Source organism: Podarcis melisellensis (genome assembly GCF_964234715.1).
Source record: "Podarcis melisellensis genome assembly, chromosome: Z".
In the NCBI taxonomy this organism is placed as follows: Eukaryota; Metazoa; Chordata; class Lepidosauria; order Squamata; family Lacertidae; genus Podarcis; species Podarcis melisellensis.
Window position 1 is genome coordinate 45,068,112 of NC_138547.1, and position 20,128 is coordinate 45,088,239.

Sequence of the window (20,128 nt, forward strand, 5' to 3'; positions counted from 1 at the left end):
ACCATTGGTCTAATCCCTGTTCTGAAAGAAATGCAGGGAAGGGGGAAGCAGCAGGGAAAGAAGTCCAGAGTCTTCAGAGAAGGTGATGACATGTTCATATCATGTTCACTCTCACTGAAACCATGGGCATGCCTTCTCCAAGCTGGTGCTTTCCAGATAGTTTGGACAACAACTGGTGCAACTGGACTTTTCTGCCACCCTTCCCCACTGCAGGGAGGTCAGACTGATTTGGATGCTCCGCCCCCACCACTTAACGGATCCAAATGCTTTCCAGTAGGGGATCCTTTATCCAGCCTTTCAGCTGATTCTCTGGTGGCCCACTGGAATGTGGCGTTAACCAGGGCTATTGACTGTCTGGCTCCAAAGTGCCCTTTCCGATTGCATGGAGCCCAGACAGCCCTGTGGTTTTCCACGGCTCTGAAGCAGATAGTGAAGGTCCTGAGAGTACAATGGGGTGGTTAAAGAGAAATGTAAACTCTGTTTCATTGTTCCATATTTAATATTTAAGAAGAAGACAGTGATATAAACAACCCCTGTACCTCACTCAGCCACAATCACGGTCACAGTTATGAGTGGGTTTTTCCCCCTTTGATGGATTTGCACATCTGATTGACCTTTTACAGCTGTATTCTCAAAAATTAACAAACATACAGTGGTACAGACGCTTCATGTTACAGACTCCGCTAACCCAGAAATAGTACCTCGGGTTAAGAACTTTGCTTCAGGATGAGAACAGAAATCGTGCTGTGGCAGCGGGAGGCCCCATTAGCTAAAGTGGTGCTTCAGGTTAAGAACAGTTTCAGGTTAAGACCTCCACAACAAATTAAGATCTGAACCAGAGGTATCACTGTATTTTTAAAGAGTGAGGTTCTACAGCTGGTCTACCTCAAGGCATGCAGCTGAGTGAGTCCCTTCATTTGATGTGGTATGCTTTAAGAAATTGAACACTCTCTGTGTGTACATACGTATGCATCACTGTGGTGGGCATGTGTTCAAAATGTGGCAAACCAGCGCTTTTGTTGGCCCTCCTCCGAGGGGAGCCATGGACGGCTGCCCTAATACCCTTTCTTGACAGCACCCCTGACCACTCGTCTCTTCCTGGGGCCTCTCCTCTCCAACTTTGGCTCTGAAAGGGATCCTCCATGCTGTAAGGTGATCTGGATGCACAGCTGCCTTCTCCAGCACTTAGAGGAGAGCAACTTGGGAAGTCAAAACAACTTGAGGAATTCTGTTTCACTAAAAATAGCTGCTGGAGAAACCCTGTGACTTGCCGCTTCTTTGGCTAGGCATGGCAGGCCTCTGACCCTTTTTACTGCATGGGTCGCTCTTCTGTCAACCTCCCCCTCCCCACTTTCTACCAGATTCAGAGGGTTATTCCTCTGGAGTGTTTTCCCAAGGCCACGGGAAACTGGGAGAAGGAGTTGTGTTGTTTTTTTAAGGACAGAGATTTGTGTTTTGTTTTGTTTTTGTGCCATTGTTCTTGGGGATTTTTAAAGCACATGCTAAACGCATAGGATTAATTCAGGATTTTTACTTCTGTAGAGCACTGGAACTCCTGGCCAGGAATAGCTTCTAAGGCACACAGCTCACGGCCCTTTCTTGGATTAAGGTAGGTGACACAGTGGTGGTGGGGAGGGGAGCGTTGTTTGGGTGAACTGGATCCAACTTTGAAAGGAAATAAAAAGCTGGTGCATCCAGGGAAGAACATGAAAAAGTATCAATGGTTTTCGCACTGTTTATATAGGTTCTTTACAAGCTTCTATCTCCCCCTCGCATAATTCCCTTGTGGTTTAATTGGAATTGTTGTTGTTTAGTCATTTAGTCGTGTCCAACTCTTCGTGACCCCCTGGACCAGAGCACGCCAGGCACTTCTGTCTTCCGCTGTCTCCCACAGATTGGTCAAACTCATGCTGGTAGCTTCAAGAACACTGTCCAACCATCTCGTCCTCTGTCGTCCCCTTCTCCTTGTGCCCTCCATCTTTCCCAACATCAGGGTCTTTTCCAGGGAGTCTTCTCTTCTCATGAGGTGGCCAAAGTATTGGAGCCTCAGCTTCAGGACCTGTCCTTCCAGTGAGCACTCAGGGCTGATTTCCTTCAAAATGCATAGGTTTGATCTTCTTGCAGTCCATGGGACTCTCAAGAGTCTCCTCCAGCACCATAATTCAAAAGCATCCATTCTTCGGCAATCAGCCTTCTTTATGGTCCAGCTCTCACCATAAAGCTCTCACCCAGTAGTACATCACTACTGGGAAAACCATAGCTTTTACTATACAGACCTTTGTTGGCAAGGTGATGTCTCTACTTTTAATTAGAATTACAAAGAGGATAAGGATAGTCTGGTTGGGTCTGACCAGATCCTTCTTTCTACTGTGGCCTTGGGAAGCCAGCAAGGAGTGGGTGGTGGTGAATATCCCTCTCCTGCTGTTGCCCATTTGGAAAGCAGCATTCGGGATATACTGATTCTAAATATGGAGGGTCCATTTAACTCTCGTAGCTTGTGGCCAACTCTCTTCCCCCTCTGTGTTTTCCCCCAGAATCAATCTTTGCCAACCAGTGCTGGTGGAGGCTGATGGGAATTGTAGCCCAAAGCACCGGGAGGATGCCAAGTTGGCAAAGACTGCCCCAAATTCCCTCTAAGCTAGTGGCCATCTCTACCTTGAATTTCAATAACTGTACAGGTGAAGAAGTCATTTCTTTGTATGGCTTGAATCACCCACCCTTTATTCCACTTTTGACAGATCCTAAGTTCTTGCAGATTTGAGAGACAGAGGGGAAAAGGCCTTGTAGCATAGCCATTTTCTCCACATCCACCAAGAAGCTCTCTCAGTGCTGTCCTGTCCCTCATTGCTGAAGCAGAGCATCTGCTTTACCTGCAGAAGGTCACAGCATCAGTCTCCAACATCTCCAGCTACGGATGGGAGAAAACCCTGCCTGAAACCCTGGAGAGCTGCTGCCAGTCAGTGTAGACAATACCAAGGGTCTGAGGCAGCACGAGGCAGCTTCCTATGGTGCTATGCTGCCTGGCATTCCAAGTAAAATAAAAAGTTATTCAAACGCTTTCAAACTTTCCTTCTGGAGGAGGTTTCCCAACCACCTGATCATGTTTGGGTTGCATTGCTAGGTACATAAAGGATGTGGGACCCTGGCCCATGACACAGATTTTCACTAGATTTTCAAATGCTAATTTACAAATATAGATTCTCTTAAGATGATGGGCAGCTGAAGTCTCGCCCCATCATTTTGCCCTGGTGCCCTTTTATGAAAAGTATTTTTTTTTAAGCTTTCTTAAAAGGGGAGGGCAATGAGGCAATATATCCTGGCCTTGGAGTGACAAATCCTTGCCTCCCTGCCCCTCAAAGAAAACACTTCTGTTTGTGCTGTAACATTTAACCGTCTTTGTTCCATGACTCTCTTACCGGAGACTCTCTAGTCTTCCAGACTCCTTGTGTTTGTCAACAACCCCGCCCTCTCCAGCAGCAAATGAAATGCAATCCTGAATTGGGGATGGATTTGCTTGAATCATGGAATAACAGCGGAAAGTGTTGGGATGGAAAATGTAGGGGTGATGGGGAGATTTGATCCCTGGTGCCCTTTTTGCAGTGGTTTGTAGAATTTCTGTAAAATGTAAGATGAATCCTGACTACCATGACACCATGCATGGAAAATTCAGAAGTGCAGGGTAGTCACAGCCACACAACACACCCTTCTAAGATTAAGCAACCCTTTAATATTATGCAATAATATTATAATTAGGAATGCATTGCAGTCACCAGTACAGATGTTGCTACTATTTTCTCTGCAGTAGAATGGACAGTTTGGAAGTGCTCTGATATATTCTTTCAGAGTGGTGTAAGTCATGTTTTTCTTGAGGTCCTATTGTGTGCAGCAGAACTTGCAGCCACTCTCCTGAAACTGAAGCACCTGGTGTTTTCACTGTTCCTGTGTGCTTTGGAGCACACAGAACAATCTGTGCTCTGTGTTCTTCCTGGGCTCCTTCTCCAGAGTGACCCTAGGAGCCAATAAGAGGCTAAATCACCTCCTTGATGATGATGATGATTTATTAAATATGCATACCATCCTTCATCTGAAGATCACAGGGCAGTTAACAACACAGAAATACAAAACAAGAACACAAACTACATAAAAACAAGAACAAGAGCAAAAACAAAAACTCCTCCCCTCCAATCAGCTCCAATTGGTTCCAATCAGCTCAAAGGGTGAGAAGATTTATTTCCAGAGGCTAAAAAACTCACTTTCCTGCTAATTTAGTGGCTGAAGGAAATTGGAGCCAGAAAGTCTGCTGGGAGCCTGCTGCAGTAATAGCAATGGGTCTTCAACCCTGAACCACTGCTCCTTCAGCCACACATTAGTGGCAGAGCAGGGATTGGCAAGGTTTACCTCGCATGGGCTGATTCACTCAAGCAGAGATCCCTCCATGGGCCAGATTGCTCGCATGCGTGAGCGTACGCACTTGCGATTTCCAGTGTCTGCGCAGACGTGATTTCCGGTGCTGCGGAAGTGAGTCCCCACACCACACTGTGCTGGTTTAGCGCAGCACACTGGAACTCGCCGAGTGGGCAGCTTGGTTTTGGGGTGGCTCATGGGCCAGTTAAATGACCCCCATGGGCTGCTTGTGGCCCATGGGCCATAGGTTGCCAACCCCTGGTGGTAGAGCATCTGCTGTGTATGCAGAAGGTCTCAGATTCAATCCCCGTCATCTCCAGGTAGGGCTGCAATTTTCCTACCTGAAACCCTGAAGAACAGTTGCCTGCTGTGTGGACAATACTAAGTTTGCTGGATCAGAAGCCTGGCTTACTATAAAGCATGTTCTTATATCAACCTTAGCCGAGTTTGTTGTGGGAAGTGTGTGTGGAGAAGCATGTCAGCTTTCAGGAGAGAAAGAATTAGCTGTTGAGAGCAGTCAGCTAGCACTCTCTGAAGTGCAATGTGCCATTTTTGCCACCACCTGTAAAGAGTGTCATTCTGATTCTTATCAAGGTGTCCCAAAAAGAAAACACAATTTTATTTGTTCAGGTAGGTAGGCATGTTGGTCTGACACAGTCGAAATAAAAAAATAAAAAATAAAAAATTGTCCAGTAGCACCTTAGAGCCCAACTAAGTTTGTTCTGGGTATTTATTTATTTTTTTTAAAAAATATTTGTTATTATTTACTCTTATTTCTTGCCTTTGAAACCTGCCCTTCCCTGCAGGGCAGGAGCTCAGCCTAACCCTGCCCACCCTCTCAATTTTATCCTCCCCTAACAACCTTGCAATGTAGGTGAAGCTGAGAAGGAGCCATTAGCTCAAGGTCACCCAGTAAGCTTCCTAGCTGAGCAGAGATTTGATCCAGTGTCCTATCTCTCTATCTCTTGCTCTTGTCTGATGCTCACACCATTTCATCATTCCTGGCTCTCACCTCCTGGTCCAACTTTGCTTGGTTCCAAAGGCTTTCAATAACAGGAAGAAAAACACCTATTCCCCACCCCAGATTTAGACATCTAAAAGTGGCGGTGTTAATGATTGAAAGACTATTTGGCACTAAAATATGTGTTATAAACTCTCTCTCTTTGTTATTGTACTGAGTACAATGGCTCTTCTCCAAATTCAGGGTGACAAGTTAGGGCTGCAAAAGAATGTTGCAGTGCAAAGTTTTGCTGTTTATGATTCTAGCTCCTCTGTTCTGCTTTTTTTTTCAGTTTTCCATGTCCCCTGCCCCACAGTGGTCTGTGTAGGGTTACCATATTTTAAAGAGGAAAAAAGAGAGGATACGTTTGCTGGTGTCTGCAATTAACTATGGATCTCTAGGATGACTATTTTACATATCCATGAAAAAGAGGGCATGTCCTGGATAAAGAGGTCAACCCTACTTCATAGAATCATAGAAATGTAGAATTAAAAGTGACCACAAGGGTCATCTGGTCCAACCCTCTGCAATGCAGGAATCTTTTGCCCAACATGGGACTCAAAACCATGGCCCTTGAGATTACGCTCTACCGACTGTCCTACTCTGTGGCCATAGAACATGCTCAGTTCCCATTGGGCCTTTTTGGAGTTGCCTTCTAAAGATTTTCTGTCTTTCTGCTAACTTAAGGGTTTCACCAAGCCTTCTTACACCTTGAGTAAGGGAGACATTAAATAAATGTATAACAGAACACATGGTATGGTGAAAGTGGGTACAGAAAAGTTTTTTCTCCTTTTCTCATTGCACTAGAACATAGAGCCACCCAATGAAGAGGAATGTTGGAAGATTCATAACAGACAAAAGGAAGGCCTTCTTCACATAGCACATTGTTGTACCACACAGCAAGAGACAGTGATGGCCACCATCCTGGGTGGCCTTTAAAGAGAATTAGACAAATCCATGGAGTAGAAGGCTCTCCATGGCTGCTAGCCCCAATCCGTATATTACACCTTCACTGTTGGAATGGGCGAATGAATACCAGTTGCTGAGGATTACAAGTGGGGAGAGTCCTGCTTCAGGGCTTTCCATGGGCATCTGTTGGCCACTGTGAGAAGAGGGTGCTAGACCAGAGGGTGCTAGACCAGCCTTTTGGCTTGATCCAGTACAGCTCTTCTTACAGTCTATTGTGCATTGGCAAATGCCCTTTTGGCTACAGAAGGACTGATATGTGGACACCTGAGATAAGTATTGGAATATAAGACTATGATACTCGTATCTCAACTTTCTAACATTGTGGAACTCAAAGTAGTGTCCCACTGGGATCCTGGGTGATCTCCTATCCAGGCATTGACCAGACCGAGGCAGCTGTATCCAACCATTCCTGGAATTAGACCCTTAATAAAACCATACCAAAATATGTGCCTTTGTGATCTGCAGAAAACCATGCTCCAGATATGGAAATGTTCTGGGAGTGCTAAATATTTTAAAAAGAAAAGAAAAAAAGAAAAAAAGCAAGCAGACTGAAAGGGCTTGTGGTGGCTGACATCTTATGCAGCTCTGCTGTGGTCTATGAATTAATTGCTGCCTAGCTCCAGACAGCTCCAGAAGGCAAATGTTTCCTGCTCATTAAATTCTGTCTGTGACATTGTGCCTGGGTCAGACTATTGGGGGTTCTGACTTTCATACAGCAAATGGGGCAATGAAGCAGAAAGACCCCATTGATTGTGATTGGCCAGGAGATGGATGACATCAGCTGGGAACATCCACACCTCCTTATCATTATCCAACACTCTTAAAATGCTGGTGCTTCCTGAAAGGCTGGGAAGGGACAGAGCAGGAAGGGTTGGGTAGTGCGAGCATATATCCTATGCACATGTAGCCAGCCATTAATTAGATCTGATTCTAGCTCTTGCCTGCAAAGCTTGTGACCCATTAAACAATTCACCAACCACATGTGGTGCCTCTTGTGTCTGGCAGACTGCAGGGCTCATTGAGTGGGCTACATTCAACTAGCAGTGCAGGTCAGTGTAGGAGAGCTACAGTTCCACTCAAGTCTTGCTTGCGGGCTTAAAATAGGCATCAGGTCTGCTGTGAGAACAGGACGCTGGATGAGGTGAGCTGCTGGGCTTGACCTTGCAGCCATGGCCAGAGGAAGCAATGTTTCTGAATACCCATTGCTGGAAACCACAGGAGGAGAGAGCTGGTTTTGTGTTCAGATCCTGCTTTCGGGCTTCCCATGGGGGCATCTGGTTGGCCACTGTGAGAACAGGATGCTGGACTAGATGAGCCACTGGCCTGATCCAGCAGGCTCTCCTTATGTTCTTATGCGCTTACCTCTTTTGAGGGGCCACTACTTACAACCCTTCTCCACTGATGCAAAAATCTGAGGCATGTGTATAATTTCTGATACACATTCTTAAAACTCAAGCTGGGAAACCTTCAAAAGAACTATTGAGATATGAATTGCATGAGTTTGGAGCATTCCTAGTGTCCTCTAGTAGCAACCCACATCGTTCCCTCTCTAAGGCTGCAATTTTTAATCTGTTTTAATCTTCTTCTTTTGAAGTTTGCATCAATTAATAAGACACCTCCAGTTAATCAGGTGACACTGTTTAACATAAAGGGTGATTATTCTTAGTATAAGTAGCTGGAGACATTAGATGCCATTTCAGATGAGGTCTTCTCCCTTCACTCTTCTGCAGGCAGGATGGCCTCTCTTTAGGGCAACATGTAAAGACAAACCATTAAAAAGTGTTATTTCCTCCCCTTCAACCTCCTCATTGTTTCAGTGTGTGAAATGTATACTGAACCAGATAAAGATTGCTTCCATCAGATAACAAGGCAGCTGTCATCTACCAGATAGGTCAACTGGTAGAGCATGAGACCCCTTAATCTCAGGGTTGTGGGTTTGAGGACCACATTGGGTGCAAGATTCCTGCCTTGTGATGGGTTGGACTAGATGACCCTTGTGGCACCTACCAACTCTGCAATTCTATGATCCTACCTACCTACCTTCAGTGCTATATTCCTAGAAAAAGAGGTGTCAGAACTCACCATGAACACCTCCCTTGTTCTCTTACAATGGCAATGATGCCCAACTGAGAGGTGCTGGCATTGTGTTCCAGTGAGTTTCAGCTTATTAAAAAAACCTCTGCAGCTATATATCATATAGTTATGTGGATCAGCCCACATAAGCAGACATTGTCTGCTGTCTAGGTGCTGACTGTGAATGGGCAACTTAATGGATCCAGCTGCTCTCCCTTCTTATGATCCATTATCCTTAAACCAAACTTGGACTGGACCGTCCATAAAATAGAGGATTGCATTCTGCAAAGTAGGACACATGCCCATTATTGGAGGAGGGCATCAGAGTAGATTGAGAATGGGGAACCTCAGGCCTGCAGGCTATCTCTATCTGGCCCTTCAAACTTGCCCCAAGTCACCCCTCATCTCTACAATCCACTTTCTGGTCTTGCTTTTCATCCCAAGTGCTTTTGCCAGGCTGGACTGTGTCCTTGAACTCTGATCATGCCTTTTGCTTGCCTGCATGGAGAGCAGAAAGGGTTGTGTGAGCATGGGCAGAAAGCAGCCTACTGAACAAAGGTATAATTCACATTAGTTGCCCTGCCCACTTTTGCATCCATCCCCACTTGTCACTGGCATATGGCCCCCAGAAGGTCACCTAGAGAGGAATGTGGCCCTTAGTTTGAAAAAAAGCTTTCACACCCCTGGAATTAATGGAAGATTGCTGTTTTAGGCATAAAGTGATTTATTGACTGACTCCAGAATATCAGCCAAGAGAAGCTCGGCGTGCATTCAAATCCAGTCAAAATTTGCATTTTAAGTTTTGCAATGCAAGACTTTGAGTGGAGGATGCAGCTCTGCCTCCTCCAAAATGCACGTTCAGTGACACCAAAGGTAACCATCACTTTTCTTTTCCTCTTTAAGAAAATGCTCAGCATCCTTCTTGGGGAGTTATTTGGCATTTAAGATGAAGATGATGTTACCTTTGGAAGCCATTCATTATGGCTGAACACCAAGATGTGTGTCCAGGATTGGAGAACTTCCTCAACTCATCAAAGTCACACACACACACACATACCACTTAAAGAATTTTAAAATCTGGATTTTTCATAATTTGTTTATGGCTAAAGGCGTGGACAATACATAACCTATGGATTCTTTTCACCCAGGTGACCTGGCAAGTCCTACCATTCTTGGATGGGGACTTACCTGGGGGGGGGGGGAGGATGGCAAACACTATTCCCCCCCTTTCTTAATTAGGAAGAAGAATTCACAAGTGGGAGAACAAGTGTTGTGGATACTTATCCTCATGCTTCTTGCCTTGGTAGACCTTTCCAACTCCTCCATTCAGCTTTGGCTCTGTTGGCTTCAGGGGCTGCGTGACATCAAGAGTCAGCACAGCCAGGCATTTCCTGGGGGCTGCTAACAAGAGCCTCCTGGGCTGGGCCTCCTCTTCACCACTGCAGCCTCCTTGCTTCACCCTGCTCTTGCTCTTGACCAGGTAACAGGAGCAGTGATGTTGAGGAGCCAGAGATGTCTCAGCCCTCTTGCTCATTGGCTCTCTAACTGGCAAGCAAGCAGGAGGCTGCAATGGTGAGGAAGAGGTGGGGCAGTGGATGGCGACAATGGAAGTGAAGTGGGAGCCTCACTGAGGAAGGGGGGTCCCATGGAGGGTGTCTTGCCTGAGCAGCCACCAAAAGCTGGAGCTGCTTGCATTTTCTGCAGCTGTAAGATGAAAACTTGATGAAGGTGAAATGGGATGGGTAAAAAGGAAGATGTGAAGGTCCACAATTCCAGCTTGGGTCTCATCAAAGCCCAATTCAAAAAAAGTGGTCCTAGAGTTTCTTCCTCCTTCCCATGGTGTAAATCTACCCTCTGGTTTAGTGAATGTTTAAATCCACACAGGGTGGTTGCAGCTGAAAATTAAAGGCATTAATGCCTTCCAGATATTGAGCTAAGCAGCTGGGTGCAGGTGGTGTGGTATTTTGCCCTTTCACCCACTGTGAAATAACAGCATGATCCTAGGCATGTCTATTTGGAAGTAAGCTCCATGGTGTGTAATGGGACTTACCACCAGTCCAGCATGCCCAATAGGATTGCTGTCTTGGATTCTTTACTTCCGCTGTCCCAGGGAAGTAAAATTATGCCTTCCCTAACAGAGGCCAACCCTTTATTGGAAGGTGTCCTTGGTTGGAAGAGATGCTGGGTTGAAGTCTGCCTTAAAAGATCAAGAAGGAAGGGCCAGGCGGCCCTTGGAAGTTGCTCCACATCCAGAACCTGGAGAGCAGGCACACAGGTCATAGGCTTCCCTATGGAGGAGCATTGCGTTGCTATGCAAATTTCATATGCAAATTTCATGCAAATTCGAAACCCTATTTTATTACGCATTTGCTCTCCTTTCTTTTTTGGCCACGCAGAAGCAGCCCCCGCCCATCCCTCTTTTACTCCAGACCCAACAGGTAGCGCCTCTCTCTCCATAGCCCATAGCTATTCTCCCTACCTGAACATACAATTTGTTGAGCGACTCTCCTGTGTTTGAAAAGAAACCCTGCAAGTTTTATCCACGCCCCTCTCTGCAGTGTAATGACCCCCCTTCGTTTCTTCCAACACCTCCCTAGACTTTTACAAGAATCGTGTGTGTAGGAGCGGGGGGAGGCAGGGAAATTGCACGCTCCCTCCCCCAAGCGGCAACCCCACCGCCCTTCGCTTGAGTGGGGAGAACAAGAGAGGTGTGTGTGATTCTCTGCCTGCCAGTAGCATCTGGGGGGTGGGGGTGGGCTGGAGCTATTAGGAGTGGTGGTCCCCTCCTCCTCCTCCTCTCCTGCTGCCTGGGAAAGGTGGAAGGAGGAGAGGGAATCTCTGGCGGAGGAGAGAGAGGCAGCAAACTGCTTTTGTCTCTTGCAAACCTCCCAGCCAAGGCGAGGGAGAATCCTGCGGATGTCCAGGGGACCCCCCTCGCTTTCACTGCCCCCCTTTCTCCTGTACTAGGCAGGAGGGGGGAGAGAGACAGCACCAGCCAGCAGGTTCAATACAGTCTTTGGCAGTGGTGGTGGGCTTTAAGAACCCTCCTGCACCAGGAAAAAGCACGAGGAGCCATCAAGATTTCCTCCTGATTCTTCCTTTCTTCCCCTCTTTCCCTTCTCTTCTTCCCCCCGTCCCCTTCCTTTTTTATTTATTATTTTTTAAGAAAAATACATTTTGCTTTTAGGAGTTCCCTCCTCTCTCCAACCCCCTCTTCGTTTACCCACAAAAGAAAGGTGGGGGGAAAAGAAGGCGCTCTCATCGCTCCGTCCACATATCTCCATCCACTGCCTGCATTTTCTGGAAGTCCAGTCGGATTGTCCACACGAGGTCTCTTGGGGGGATTTTACAACCAAACTGGGATCTATGAGCGGGAAGGTGATCAAGTCAAAGGAAGAGAAAGATGCATCTAAAGGTAAGGGGCCCGGCCAGGTGTGTGCGTGTGTGCGTGTGTCTCTCTCTGTGTTTTGCCGACCCCTTCTCCTCCTCTTCCTCCTGCATTCTCCACAGCCCCCCACCCCGCGCAACACTCCTTTGTCTATACACCCCCCTCCTCTCCAGAATTTCCTTTGTCTCTCTTTCTGCCTTTCCCTTTCCGTACTGAGCTCTGGGAAGAAAGAACGGGAGGGGGAGAATAAATGGGGACAACGGAAGCCTCTTTCCTATATCCCCCAGTTCACCTGCTTTAAGGCATTATTTTATTTTATTTTGCCTGGGTGGGTGGGGGCTGGCTTCCCAAGGTGTTTGGGTTTGACAGGTCCTCTTCTACCTCCCTCTTTCCAGCATTGTGAAGGGCGGGAAAACCACATTTTGGGGTGGAGGTAGATGCTGCAGTGTCTTCCTTGGCGCTGACAGTTGGGGTGCCTTCCTTTGTGTGCGAGCGCCGCGGGGAGAGGCAGCATGTGCCTCGCCGGCTCCCGTGTTCTGCAACAGATCTGGAGGTACCAGGAAGTGTGGGAATATCAACCCCGCATAGTACACCCTCCTTTATTTCTTTATAATTATCATCTTGGTGGTAGCAATTGGGGCTGGGGCTGTAGCCTGATATATGTGGGGCGTGTGGTGTGTGTGTGTTTGCGCGTATGCGCGCAAGGGAAACGTGCCATTCCCCCCCTCCTCCTGGGGTGGGTAGTAGCAGCGAACATAGCCGGCGATGCTCACTCATGCGGTGCTTGGCAAAAGTCAGAAGTCTTCACACGCGTCTCTCTCGCCCTGTTACTTCCCCCTTGCCAAATAACCCTGCAACATTCCCAGGGATCTTCAGAGGTGCCACAGATGGAGGAGAGACATGGGGTACCACCACCCCTCGTGTCCTTTTCTGGCACCGCCGCCCCCTCCCCCCGGCAACTCTATGCAAAAGAGGCCGTTTAACTACCTGGTGTTGGAGCCTATCTACTAGCGCATCTGTCCGTGTGGGTTATTCCAGCCCACATTGGAGAGGAAACAATAGGATATTATGGCCATAGCCCCTTTCAGGCCAGGTGGCCTGGGCGTTTAGATACAGCTCTTGCAAAGAAGCGGGGGACAGGGGTGGGAGGCTGGTGGTGCGGCGTGGTGGGGGGCTTCTTGAAAATTGACCACCGAAGGTTGCATGTGTCCGAAAGAGGACATGTGATGCTTTGCATCTTATCTTCCCTCTCTCAGCCACTCCCCAAACCCACACTGACTTTCAAGCTTTCCCCCATGCAAGGGACTGGATTGCTTTTCTTCTTCTTTTGAATGCATAACAATTGCCATGGAGACAAAATAGAGTTGGGGCGGGGGGCGGGGACAGGAATGGAGATGAGGACTGTAAGAGGTTAGCGCCAGCGGATTACTTTCATAGACAGCCCCACTAGCACGGAAGGTAGACCAAAGCTCTTCGTGGGCTGGGCCTGGGAGAGAGCAGGGAAAATCGGAATGAGGAGTGCGCGCGCGCGCGTATTGCCTCTGTGTGTATGTGTGTGTTGTGGGGAAGAGTAGCGAGCGATGCTTCCCAAACAATCCGTTCCACGCGCACGAGGTTGGTGCAAAGGTGTCCATTGCCATCTCACTTGCTATATTTAACCTTACTAAATTTAACATGCACACACACACACACGCGCGTTTGGTGCACCAGCCTCCCTCCTATTATATACAGCGCGCGCTGACGGGCACGCGCGAGCTCCCGGAGCTTTTTAAATTTTGGTTCTTGAAATGAAACATCTCCAGGCTGGGGATTTTTATTATAATTTTATCCGGGTGTGCTACTGATTCTGCAGCAGTTTGTACGTGCATGACCCTGCCTGCACCCGAGTGACCAGGAGCCAGTGGTTCACACGCACATACCTCGAAAAACAAACAAATTAGGGCCTAATGAAAATCGTTCGCATCTCAGGCTACACAGCATGGTTATGCCAAAAACCCTTTGTGGGTTGGTGGTGGCTAAACTGTTGTATTCCCACCAGCCTCTGCCTGGACTCAAGATCTGCTTCCATTTCCCACTCCTCATTTAGTCTAAGTGGTTTGCGGACAAACAGATTGGTGTTGAGCATTATAGGCGACATCTATTTTTGGGGAGGAGGGGCATTATAAAGTTACCGTTTGGCCAGGTGTCGTTGTTCAGTGAAGATGAATACAGAGATGAGTGTGCGTTTTAAATCAACATACAACCTTATTGTTACATTGAGTGGAGACTCTACTCCTACGTTCCCGAAACAGCTTGAACAAGTTGTCTTGCGGGACGATGGTGTTGATTTTAGATGTATGCTCCCTTTGTAACGTTTCTAGTTCCAGCTGTACAATTTGACACCCCCCCCCCGTTAATTCAGTATCAATGTATGCCGTACTTTTGATATCTGTTTCTAGCTCCTTTTGCTCTGGAGAGCCGAGTATGTGCATGGTGGGGCTGATTTATCTAACCGTCCGCGTGATGTTTTCTGGCCAGCCTTTACCACCCCCAATTTGTCTGGTATTCTTTTTATCTTCTTCCTTGTATCAGTTGTTAGAATGATTCTTCCCGGAGTTTTCAGGGGTGAAAAAATGCCCTTCTAGGTTCCTCCCGCCCACTGTTCGTCATACACAGAGTAAAGTCATTGAAATCTATGGACGTGATTAACTCCGTTAATTTTAATTTGTCTGCTCTGAGTAGAACTCAGCTGAAGTCAGCCCTGTGTTGACCAGACTTTTCAGACCTGATTTGCTATTATTATTATTATTATTATTATTATTATTATTATTTATTATTATTTCTTGCTGTTTAACATTCATTGCACGGACCCAGTCACGGCTGTTTTTGGAATCAATGCATGTAGTTGGGGACTTGCTAGGGGGCTGGGTTGTTGATTATTCCTTCTTGCCTTTTTCAAGAATTTTGGTTCCACTGTGGACCCAGATAAACTCTCCCTCCCCTGTATATTATTTCCTGTGCTGGGCAGACCGGTTTGCTGCATGACATAATCACCATTATGAACGTTATTCAGTGTCCTTAAATATAAATTTCTTAACATTTCAGCACATGCTCCTTAATAAACCCAGTCCAGTCCTGTGGTCCTTAAAGCGTGAACTGCAACATGCTGTGCACCTAATGCACCTAATCATTCCAAAGGGTTGACTACACATAGTATGACAATTTCCAGACAGACTCCATCAAAACAAAGTCAAACAGTATGAAAAGTTAGTAGGAATGCTTCAGCAAATACAACAGTGCATCACTTCTCCAGACGTCACACCATCTGCTGGACGTCTGGCAGCTGCATGTCTGAAAATGATTTTGCACAGAAAAGTGTTGCATTTGAAGTGATGTGTGGTTATGTCTGTAGTGTTATATATTTATAGTGGCCTATTCACACATTCGGCCAGTCATGGCTTGATGTCAGTGTTGGGTGGAGCTTTACTGGGCTCGACTTAGAAGTGCCTTCTTTAAGATGAACTAACTCAGGACAGGCATATTCTGAGCTCCGAATCTCATCTCTCTCCCTCTCCTGACGGGTTCATAGGAAATGGCAACGACATCTTGAGGCATTACTTTGGAAGAGTTAGTGTGCTGTGGTGTGATTAGAGTGCCAGACCGGGACGTGGGAGACCAGGGTTCAAATCCATACTTGGCTATGAAGCTCACTGGGTGGGTTTAGGTCAGTCACTGTCTCTCAGCCTGACAGGGATGTTGTGAGGAGAAGGAGAGGAGGAGTACCATGTGTGCCCCTTGAGCTGCTTGGAGGGAAAAGTGGGATATAAATGCAATAATAAATAGATAACAACAAGCAAGCAAAGCTGCTCTCCATATAGGTATGAGCATGATGGATGGGGGGCCTCCTTATCCCAACCCTTCATGCCTCCCCCAATTTGTTTGCCCCAAAATTATCTTTCCTTATTGACTAGCAATGAGTAGAGTGGTGGCTGAGGTTTCCATTACCACAAGAGCATTCCCTAGACCCATGGGAAATGAAATGAAGGTCCCAGGAGCCCTAGGAAACTGTGTTTCCCAGGGGATCTGGCCCTTGTAATGCTACCGTCACCTAATGAAGCCCCCAGAAGCAGCCCTTCTCCTCACTGCCACCTCATCCTGGTAAGTTTCAGTGGGAAAGGTAATGGTAGTGCCCAGGGCAAAAGTAATTAATGAGTTAAGGATCAAAATTCTGTAGGAGAGCGTCTGCTTGGCATGCAGAATGTCCCAGGATCAGTTCCTCACCATCTCCAGGCAGGGCTGAAACTTTGGAGTGTTGACAATGCTGAGCTAGTTGGACCAGCCATCTGATTTGGCATCATGTTTTTATTTATTTAGTTCACAACATTTCTATACTGATCAGTTGCAATAATACTTTGAAGCAGTATAAGGTTTGTTACTAGCTGAACCCAAACTTTGGAGATTCGTAAGATCTATTCCGTCATCCTCTCCACTGCTGCATCCCCATATTAGTATGACATAAGAAGGAGAGCAGGAGATGAACCCATTGGCCTCATCCCCTCCCTGTAGTTCCTGCAGCCCCCACCCACATCTGAAGGCTGAACATCTGCTGCAGGAAGCCTCACATTCTATTTATTCACTGAAAGCATTTTAAGAATGTCTTCAATCTGAAACAGAAATGAGGAACATCTGTGGACATCTGAATGTTGATGGGACTCCAACTTCCATCAACCTCAGGCAGCATGGCCAATGTTCAGGGTGATGGCATGGAGTCCACCCACATCTGGAGGGCCTGAGGTTAGGCATCCTTGATCTACAATGGATAATAGGCTGGTATGCAGGAGACACAAAAGAAACTCATTTTTTCCAACCTATTTCCCAGCTACTATTCCCAGAGTGGTTTAACAGCCAGTCTCTCTTCACAGGGAATTGTAGCTCTCTGAGGGGAATGAGGGTCTCTTAGCAATCCTCAGTGCCTTACAACTCCCAAACTTCTTTGGGGGAACCCATGGTTGTTTGAAGTGGTACCATAGTGCTTTAAAAGTATGGTGTGAATGTGGCCTCAGTCTCTCATTTTCCGAATCGTTGCTTCAGTTCTTCACATTTCCGCAGCAAAACCCCTCATGAACATTCACCAACATTTTCATGTGGATTTATCCTAATATGAACAATTTTTAAAATGTAGTTTAGATTAATATGCACATTTTTTGCAGACAATTGTCCCTAATATAATGCATTTTGTATGTTTTCACCAATGTATATGTCTGTATGCACTCTTTCCCCTGGAATGCACATTTTTGTTCTTGTTGGTTGTTCAGAGAAGTGTGAATTTAGAGGGATAATTGGGTTTCAGTTTGCTGATTTCTTCAGGTAGTTTCTCACTAAAGTGCAAATCCCCATTGCTTATTTCAGAGTCCTGTGCTTCTGAACTTATGAGTAAGCCTCCATTGAACTCATTGGGACTTACTTCTAAAGATTCCTAGAATCATCAAATTGTAGAGTTGGAAGGGACCTGGAGGGTCATCTAGTCCAACCCTTTGTAATGCAGGAATCCCAGCTGAAACATCCATGACAGGTGGCCATGCAATCTCTGCTTTAAAAGCTCTAAGGAAGGAGAGTCCACCACCTTCAGAAGGAGTCTGTTCCAATGTTGAACAACTCTTACTGTCAGAAAGTTCTTCCAGATGTTTGTTGGAATCTTTTTTCTTGAATCCATTGGTACACATCCTACCTTCCAGAGAGGAGAAAACATGAACATGTATCAGAGGCACATTGTTAATGCCTCCATCATCACTTTACCTGCCTCTGGAAATAGTTGAGACTCACTCTTGCAGTATCATGCAAGTATCTTGCAGTATCACACCAACATATGGCTCTCAACCACTAGCAACATTTTTTAAAAAATATCCCACATTTTCTCTGCAAAACTCAAGGTGATGTGCATGATTCTCTGACTTCTCCTTTAAATCCCACAATTGCCCTTTGAAGTGGGTTCAGCTGAGAAGCAGTGATTGGTCGAAAGTCACCCAGTGAGCTTCATGGGTGAGAGGGGATTGAGTATTAGAGATAGTGGCAAAATAGAGACCACTGAATGTCCCCTTGCTCATTCAGAGCCCTGTTCGGCAAGAAGCAATATGAGAAGGCAAATCCTCCCAAGACATCATGCTTTGAAAGGATTTCAAAAGTGGCAAACAATTGCTTCCTCATTTCTCTAGTGTTAACATTATTCTTTGCTTCTCTCTAGGGGCGTTTGAGTTCTGAGATTCTCATTCTGGCCAGGTGAAGCAGTCTGCCCTTGTGCCCATTTTCAGCCACGTGGTATAAATTCAGTTTGCTTTGCCCTACAGCTGGGCATGCTGTGTGGCACCAGCATTAAACTCTTATTTCAAAAATCATGAACAACACTCCCAAGCTGGGATGCATTAAGCAGAGCAACTCGTTCCTCAAAACCTGTGGGGATTTGGGTTCAGGTTTCTTGGGTATACTGCACATCATGCCAAACTGCATTTGAAACTGAGGGAACTTCCAAAAGCATTTTTTGGATGTGCCATGGAATGAGGACAGCCCGCTTTTTTGAAGAAAAGTTTTCCAATACCCCTGTACAAATGCCCATTCTAAATTTGCTCTTTGGCACCCAGCCTTTTGAGTTTTAATGAAGAAAAGTACTATGTCCCTCCCTGTTAGTGAAATTTGCTGTCTTCTCCTGAGGGATTACTCACTCAGTAGAGTATGACACTATTGATCTCAGGGTTGTGGGTGTGAGCCTTACATTGAGCAAAAAAAAATCCTGCATTTCAGGTGGTTGGACTAGATGACCCTCCTGGTCCCTTTCAACTCTACAGTTCTATGATTCTATGAACCTTGCCCCACCCTCCCAGATCAGGAGAGATAGCCATATGCTTTGTTGGGTTGTAACGGGAACCCAACTTGCCCTTCCCAGACCAAAAGAAGAAGTTGAAAAGCAGCTCTCTTTTGAAATTCACACCTCTAATTTTTGCACGGCAGTTCTCCAGCCAAAGAATGCACATCAAAATGCAGAGGTCACAGTAGTGCTTATTGGATCTGTTTGTACCCTAAATAGGCAAAGCGGGACACTCCTGGTGGCTCAGCAATAAAACTGCTAGTATATTTGTCAAGCTAAGCAGGGACAAGTATGGTTTCAAATTGGACGGTGGGACCATGTGTTGAGATTCCTGCTATGCAGGGGGTTGGACTCAATGGCCGCGGGGTCTCTTCCAACGCTGCAGTTCTGTGATTTGGGGGTAGTTTTTCATGGTACTAAGTTTTGCTTCATCTGAAAGTTCTGTTTCAACTGAAAGCTTTTCAAAGTTACACAGACCGTTTAGGATATCTTAATGTCTGCTGGTTGCACTGCTAGACCTGACATAATCAGCATTTGTACAACCTCATTATACAGCCTCATTTGGTAAAGCAAAGAGACAGAAGTAAATTTTTTTGTCTAGCCTGTATGGCTAAGGGGATCCAACAGCATATTAGCTTCAGTACAGAGAGCTCCAGGAAGACGTGGCAGATATTTTAAAGAGCATTGCAACTGAGGCTGTGTTCTTTGAACTTCAAGCATCACAGGCAGGCTTAGAGCAAGGAGATAAACCCACATTATCAATTTATGGGATGAACATACCCTTCAAAGGGGCAGGCAGCCTCGTAACCATTTCAATCAGGTTCTCTCCTCTGCCTCACCCCCCCCAACAATATTTTCATGGCGATGGACAGGTGTTATTTATTTGTGTATGTATTATTTGTGTATGTATTTGAGCGAGCTCTATTTTGCTTTGTGTCAAAAGACCTCGGGGCGGACAAGGTTTAAAATGTAAAAATCAAAGCAGAAAATCAAAGCAAGGTGTCAATCATTCTGAATATTTTGACACCATAGGTCAAAGATTGTGTTACCCATAAGCCTGACAGAGGAGGAATAACTTCAGCTGGCCCCCCAAAATAGCTAGTGTTGGTGCCAGCTGAACTTTGGGGTATAGGGCAGACTGTTTCAAATCTGAGAAGGCCCTGCCTGTAAGTCTTGTAAGTTCTAAAGCTATGTGTTCCTTGCACAAAGTTAGCTCCACTAACAGAGTCTCCTTAGCTTACTATGGAGCCTGGGAAGGGATGTATGGGGTGCCATGTTGTTTGGGTAGATGGATCCTAAGCCATGGAGGGCTTTATCAATCAAAACTAAAGATTTGGAATTGGGGCTGATGACAATATGGCAAAGGGTGAAATACCACAATTCTATGATCCTGTGCCATCAGGTCCATTAAGACATGCTCATTGTATTTTGCAGCAGCTGCAGCCTTCAGGCCATA

At 46.1% G+C, this 20,128-nt stretch overlaps 1 protein-coding gene across 6 annotated transcripts in view; it reads left to right on the top strand.

The window, feature by feature from the left end:
• The first annotated feature begins 1,292 nt into the window (after window positions 1-1,292).
• Window positions 1,293-20,128, top strand: part of FGF13 (fibroblast growth factor 13) — a 236,089-nt gene continuing 217,253 nt past the window's right edge. The window contains exons 1-2 of one of the 6 annotated variants that reach the window (XM_081897264.1): window positions 1,293-1,609; window positions 11,634-11,861. In XM_081897264.1, the coding sequence (XP_081753390.1) occupies window positions 11,813-11,861 (49 nt within the window). In that variant the 5' untranslated portion in view covers window positions 1,293-1,609; window positions 11,634-11,812. Of the gene's footprint in view, window positions 1,610-11,065; window positions 11,155-11,612; window positions 11,862-20,128 lie in introns of those variants that run through there. The other 5 variants (XM_081897266.1, XM_081897269.1, XM_081897270.1 and 2 more) reach the window with 5 other exon arrangements.